The sequence below is a fragment of the Penaeus chinensis genome, chromosome 1, assembly GCF_019202785.1.
Source record: "Penaeus chinensis breed Huanghai No. 1 chromosome 1, ASM1920278v2, whole genome shotgun sequence".
NCBI classification, from domain to species: domain Eukaryota; kingdom Metazoa; phylum Arthropoda; class Malacostraca; order Decapoda; family Penaeidae; genus Penaeus; species Penaeus chinensis.
The window spans coordinates 14511864-14519363 of NC_061819.1; the positions used below are offsets into that span (position 1 = coordinate 14511864).

The 7500-nt window shown below is 46.8% G+C and overlaps 1 protein-coding gene across 1 annotated transcript in view; it reads left to right on the forward strand.

Moving 5' to 3' along the window:
• The window catches only part of LOC125032249, a 24004-nt gene that overhangs the window by 8206 nt on the left and 8298 nt on the right, over positions 1-7500 (forward strand). The window contains exons 7-10 of the mRNA XM_047623380.1: positions 753-888; positions 1350-1528; positions 5420-5546; positions 6677-6718. Of these exons, the coding sequence (XP_047479336.1) occupies positions 753-888; positions 1350-1528; positions 5420-5546; positions 6677-6718 (484 nt within the window). The remainder of the gene's footprint in view (positions 1-752; positions 889-1349; positions 1529-5419; positions 5547-6676; positions 6719-7500) is intronic.

Below are 7500 nucleotides of genomic sequence, written 5' to 3' on the forward strand. Positions count from 1 at the left end.
ATTCTTAATGCTCGTAATTCTAGGATAATGTAAGGGCTTAATGTGTAGCTGTCCCTGGTGCCTTGCGCTAGCTGGCGGAGGCTGGCGGCATCTCCTGCTCACTGTCTGACGTTGCCTGACGCAGAATGGAGTAAAATGATCGGGAATTGATCCTTCACTCGCTGACTGTTTTTCCATAACAGCTCAATGTGTTCTTTGCTGGATAAAGGTAGTTAGCAGTCCCGCAAAGTGATTGTTTGCGGCGAAGACTCCATTTGTGCCCCCTCCTCGGAGTCTGTGGTGAAGAAATACAACGAAGTCGATAAGACAGGAGCTAGGATGGTCAAAAGTCTAGCTTTAGCATTGATTTTAGAAGTAGGAGATGAAAGGTTAGATAAAGGAGGTAAGAGGATCAGAGGAAGCGATGAAGATGGAAGAGTGTGAAAGGAGATAATGGAAGAGACACGAAAGAGTGATGAGAAACCTGGCATGACTTTTTTTTTTCTCTCTCTCTTCAAATAGCGTACGTAGATTTTAAGACTTGGGAGTATGAATTTGTTTATTTATTATTATTATTATTATTATTATTATTATTATTATTATTATTATTTGTAGGATATTGGTTGAATGTATAGCAGGAAGTTTTTGTCAGTTTCGATTCCAAAATTGTGCAGGACTGTGGTGGACAATGCCACTTGCAGACGTCACGCTTTTCATTTCTTTTCATTCTGAGTGTAGTTACCACGTCGTTACGCTGTCCGTGTTTCTCGCAGGTTCTCGACGAAGGAGTCAGCCACCCACGCCATCGTGTCTGTCCACAACAGTGAGATTAACGGTCAGCCCGTCAAGTGCTCGTGGGGCAAGGAGTCCGGCGACCCGAACAACACCCCCGTCACAACTCAGGTCATGGTAGGTCTAAATCCAGCTCGCCCTCCCTGAACACCGCTCTCTTGATAGAAGGAAATGTCGCTTTTTGATGATAGATTTCGTGGTTTATATTTTTTATTAAAGAAAAAAAAAACTTGATCAACTTTGAGTAGATGTCAGTATGATCGAATAACTCCTTAGTGAAGCTGAGACATTGTAAATATATATACATATATTAGGACGTGTCAGGGAGAAAAACTGTATAGATCAGTATAACCTGTTTTATAGTAGTCGTAGCCGTAGCAGTAACGCTGCGTTATGTAGACGTAGTCCCTGACACGTCACTGTGTTGGCCTACGAGCGAGCTGGCTCTCTCCCGGCGCCTCATATGTGGCATGTTGGCATTCAGGAAGATTGCACGCCGCCCGGAGAGCCAGCTGGTCGTAGTGCGACACATGTGGACGTGTGCCTTGTGTCAGTGGCTCCCCTTCTGTGTGTTTCAGACGCTCACCGATGTGTCCGAATGCTTGTCTTTGCAGCCGCTGCCGGGGTCGCAGTACCCGTACAACTACGCCGGCCAGATGGGCTACTGGTACCCTCAGGGCTACCCAGCTCAGGTGCAGGGACAACAGTTCCTCGGCATGCAAGGATTCGCCTACGGACAGTATGGCTACCAGCAGGGGTAGGACTACAGGCCATGTCTCATTCTTTAGTCGCAGCCTGCCCGCGGCCCGTCAATCCTTCCTTCTCGTCTCTGGTGGCCTGCGTAGCTCTTCCCATGTAATGTGGTCATGATCTTAGCTTCAGACGAGGAATGCGTCCATGATAGCAGTCCCACGAGTGTAGTTTTATCATGACCACAGCCCCACTTGCCTTGGATGACCGTGACCCGTTACACATGCCCGCATTCATCACACAGTACCTCCTCTCCCAAGCCCGCCCCAACATGTGTAACTCGGTCACCACATGAGCACTACAGCCTGGTCATCACCACATTTCTCAGTCATTATTAGTCTGGTTATGGCCACCGTAGAGCATGTGTAGTTTGAGTCGTCACCACATGGCACCTCGAGTGGCGCTGGGTGACTTTGCACAGGCCACCAGTCTTTCCTTGTCGGGAATAACGCAACCCTTTTCCTTGTCCTGAGACCCTATTTAGTCTGTTACGTTGAACTTCCATGGTGAGACACTGCCTGGTATGTCACAGTACCTACGAGTCATTTCTCTCTTTGTTCTCCTCCCTCCTCTTCTCCCCTATCTTCCTCTCCATTCTTCCCTCCACTTACTTTCCTCTCTCTCTCTCTCCTTCCTCCCTCTCTCCCATCCTCCTCTTTCCCGTCCTCCCTTCCTACCCTCCTTTCCACCCCCTCCCGTCCTTCCCTCCTCCCTCTCCCTCCCTTCTCCCTCTCCCTCCCTCCTCCCTCTCCCTCCCTCCTCCCTCTCCCTCCCTCCTCCCTCTCCCTCCCTCCTTCCTCTCCCTCCCCCTCCCTCCTCCCTCCTCCCTCTCCCTCCCTCCTCCCTCTCCCTCCCTCCTCCCTCTCCTTCCCCCACCACGAACGTGACTCACCAAGCAATCTCTTTATAAAGCATGCAGTGTTCTCCATATGTCTCCCGAGTGTAACTTTGTCGTTAGTATTTTCCTAGAAACTGTTTGGTTATTCAGTGTTGTATTAACTGTATATATCTAGCCTGAACTGTACCCTTTCTTCCCCCTCCCCTCCCCCCACTCACTCCCCCTCCCACTCACTCCCCCTCCCACCCATCTACTTGGCATGCACCTATGTATCACATTGATTCGGTTCCCACAACATATCGAAGGAAATCTAGCGTACACATCTAGGAAGTGTGTAGAATACCCGTTTCGCAGAACTTGGATTTTTTAGAAAACTATTTCAGGTCCTGTTGGCTATATGTTGTGTGTTGCAGTTGTATGGATTTTTGTTGAACTTTTTGCAAGCATGTTGTAATATTTCTTATTTATATCTTGTATTTTATTGTGACTACCTAATGTGTATGTACTTCCGATTTTTTCCGTTTACAAAGGACACGGATGATTTTCCCTAAAGGAAGGTGTTTGTTGTATTGTAGCTAATGTACACAATTTAAAATTAGTATATAGTAATAAGGCGAAAAAAAGTCATTTTCCTGTTCGTACTTTTAATCTGATATTTTAGTACCATGGTAAGTCGTATCGTGCTGATATCTTTTATGGAGACCCAAATTGTTACGCGAGTCTCCCCTGCCAAACCATTTATTTCACTGTCGCCCTAAAATCCAGATCTCCAGTGATTCAATCTCATTTCAAATCCAAGCTCTCCCTCCATTATTTATTCTGCTTGACTCCCTTATCGAACCAGAAGTCCCCTGCTCCCAGCGGATGGGCGGCCTGCCTGCTGGAACACCCTTCGCCCTCTTTACACTCTTTGCCTCCCTTCCACCGCGTTCGCCGCCCTCGCCCGCCTAAGCTAACATCCCCCGTCGCCCACGCCCGCCCACGCCCGCCCACGCCACGGGTTCAAGAGGGAAACCCGCGGTCTCTCGTCCTCAGCGCCGTCTTTCTCGAGGACCCAAGCTGGCCCTAGACGCGCTTTGTCCCGACCCAAGGACCTATTCGTATGGGCCAAACTCGCACGCTCATTGGCCGATGCGCGATGCGGACAGCCACCCAGCAGCCAATCAGAGGAGACCGTCCAGCATGAAATTTGTAGAACGTGGGTCATTCGGTGGACACAAACGCGGCCCGGATGTGACCGCGCAGCCCCTAACGGGCCATCGTCGCCACGTTATGTGCGGGGGTGAGGGGCAGGTGGCCTCCCCCCCACCCCCGCCGTCCTCTTTTGCCTCCCCTTGACTCCCCTCGACGCTACTCTGCACCTAATCCATGCTCTCCGCGGCACCCCTCTTCCCTCCTTCTCAGCGCGAAGCTAAAAATAGCTCTGGAACATCTGAAATATATGGGTTCGCGTGAAACTCGACAAGTTCAACCTTCCAATACACGTATATACGCATATACTTACATACACATATACATTAACTCACACACACACATACATATACTCGCGCACACACACACACACACACACACACACACACACACACACACACACACACACACACACACACACACACACACACACACACACAAAGAAATATATATAGTCATGTATATATATTCACACACACACACACGCAAAGAAATATATGTATATATGTATATATATATATATATATATATATATATAGTCATGTATATATATTCACACACACACACACAAATATATATGTATATATATACACATATATACATATATATATACATATATATATATATGTATATATATATATATATATATATATATATATATATATATATATAGCATCGTGATTCTAAATTTGCACTCACTCCGACTGATATCTTTTCCCCCAATTAATCTCGTTTTCCCCTGCTTGTCTCCCGGTTTGTATTCGAATCCCAAGCAGAGACGTTCGGGCGCAAGCGATCCCTTTTCTGCCAATCAAAAGACAGTCTGGTCATAACCGACTTGTAAATTGATCGCCGACTTATGAAATGACTTGTGTTTTACCTTACGGTTGTTATTGGTAATTACAGGTGTGTTGTGTGCATGATTAAGGCATGACGCGTTTAGTGTAGGCGTTAGATGACCATATAAGGTAAAACACTAGCAATGTTTATGTGTTATTTACTCTACAATTTCCTTCTCTTTTGTGCGTTTTACAGTGGAAGGTAAGTTGGTATGGATACGATGAACCTGCAGCGGTATAGGGATGTAGTTATTGTTATTACCAAACGTATCCTATTTTGATTTTCTGAAAGCCCGCGGTCGGCCTAGGACAAAAGCCATATATCTCGTCCATCTGACAATACTTTGTCGCGCGTGGCGGGGGATTTTTCAAAATTGGCTATATTTCTTGCCGCCGCGAGCGTGTTGCGTCATACGGCACGCTGGGAATTAAAAGATAGTTTACACTGTTATTTCATTTATATATTTTTTCTCTTTGATTTATTATTATCATTATTTATTTTTTTTACTTGATCTTCATTCCCTGCCGTTGATAGTGGGTGATTGGTATGCTTTCCCGGTTGGGTTAATGTCATTTCCGACTTAAATTAGAGGATTCGACCGCCGGAATAGCTTTGGGTAAGACAGGTACAGCTTAAAACCCGCGGGATTTTCCCCTCCGGAGGGCAACAAGTGAAAGAAAGCTTGGTTTATTCGTGGTCATGATCGCTGTAAAGGAGGGCGGGAGAGGCTCCCGAGCCGGCGAGAGCAATCGTAAAGGAAGGTAACACGTCACTCAGACGCTGTTCCGCCCCTAATTCCGTCATCACGCCCGTGTTTTGCGGCGGAGAGGCCGTTCTGACTCTCCTTTGTGAGCGCCTTATGGGTCTGGCGGAGCCGTGTTGCTCGCCCGAGTTATGAGTGTCTGGAGGTCGCGTTGTGATGGCGAGCGGCGACGCCCGCGCTCTGAAACAACCTGACATGTGTGGTGGGGAAGCAGGTCGCAGCACCACGTGACAGTGACCCTGTAACAATAATGACGCCCGTTGCAGGATCGCGGGCATGGCTGGAGTCCCCACCTGGCAAGGCGTCCCGCAGCCACAGCTTCCCACCGGCCAGATGGCTCAGCTGCAGCAGCCTGCATCTATGGTGGGCGCCTACCCCGTGCAACAATTCCAGGTACGTGCGGGCACCGGTGGGCGTGACAGGGAGGCGTCGCTCACCAGCCGGCCCGCCCGTGTGCTCGGCTGGTGACCGCGCCCTCCGTCACGCTCTGCCCTCGCCATTCCTTCTTAGTCCGTTGCCTTAATGTTTCTTCTTGTCTTAGTGCGCGCTCATAAGATACCAGTTACATGTTCCTTAAAATAAAATCAAAACATTTATCGTTTTACACTATATGTTTTTTTTTTTACCCATTCTAACATTCACTACGAATGAACATTACAGCAGAAATATTAGTCAGAACATTAGAATCTTCTCAGATATTTTTTCCTATGTTCCCCCTTTTAATTCCCGTAGCTGTTTACCGTCAACACACAAAGCCCAACTCCGGTAATCTACACTTCTAAATCAGTCACGTTGTCCTGTCATTCACCGAGCCAGGAAGACTTCAGTCCCACACGCAGACACAGTCATTTTAGTCTCCCCCCCCCCCCCCTCCCTAAGTTATTTTCTCTAGTTCACATAACATTAAAGATTCTCATCTCGGTACCAGAGACTGCATGGCCAGTGCGCTCACTTAGAATCTTCTTTACCTGATACAAACTTGCATGCTGTAATACATGGATTTTTACGTACGTGGCAAGATATACCATAACACCACTTATCATGTGACTCGCTTACATTCCAAGTTCAGTATTTACACTTATCTTGTATTTATTTAGATTTCTCAGCTTTTTTAATACTGCATGTTAGAGACGATGAAGAGTGTGTGATTCAGTCTAGACGTTGCACCATTCGTTATTTCATTAGGAATGTTACATGCTATAGTTCTATGAAATGTATGATCAAACAGTACTGTCTTGAAGACGTGACAACAGTTCTCCTTCGTGGGAACAATAGACGCATTTTTTTTACGCAAAGAATATGGGATTTCTTTTCACACTGGAGAAGAAAAGTTATATTCATATTTATTTTTGTATTAGAAAGGAAAGAGTCCTAATGAAAGCAGATATAAATCCGCACCCATCTGGCGTTTCCACGAGCGAGACGCGATTCCCCGAGAGCCTTTGTCACGTCGAAGGACTGGATCGTTTTGCTCCTGCCGGTGTGATGAATTTTGACTCCTAAATTTTGGCATAATTTTACAGCTGTCGAGTCCCTACCTCCTGGGCAGCACCCCCGGCACCTTGGTGAGTCCTGGCCCGCACCCCGGCCGCCCACCCAGCCCGTGTCCCGTGCCCAACCGCATACCCCGAGGGGAACAGCAGAGGGCTAAAGGCCACTCACTCACACGGTGTCTTGACCAGCCCTCATTCGTAGCTTCATTTGCACGAGAGTGACGCGGACCAGCGAGTCAACTCTTTGTGATTGTGGTCATTGTACACAGTAACGTCCTAGTCACACGTGGAGTGGGTCGCCTTCAAGTAGCTTTAGTATGATTTAAGTGATGAAGTTGTCAGTCAGGGACAATATATACAATGTTAGCTGTCATATTTATGTTGGAAGGTGTACCTATTCAACCTCGTCATCGCCAGCTAAACAGGGTGACTTGCATTGTCCAGTAGCTTCTTGAGATGATATGCTAACAAGATTCGACAACGTTCTGAAGCTGAATTAGAACTTTGATAATGAGCTTGAGTTTGTTATGTTAATATTGAATCCTTTGCTTAAACTTCATTTCACTGTTATGTCTGCATTGGAGTATATATCATAAATGGGATAAGATAAGTTCACGCACTTGAATTAGTTTCCACATACAAGTCATATGCTTGTGCCGAAGGTCCAGTGTCAGGACGAGGGGTGACGAAGGTTGCGTGTGTGCACACACTCACACGCGTACTCACACAAAGATATGCACATACAGAGACACACGTAGGAATGTAGATACATTAAAAACACACCAACAATTACACATGCAATGAAACGCACACACACACACACACACACACACACACACACACACACACACACA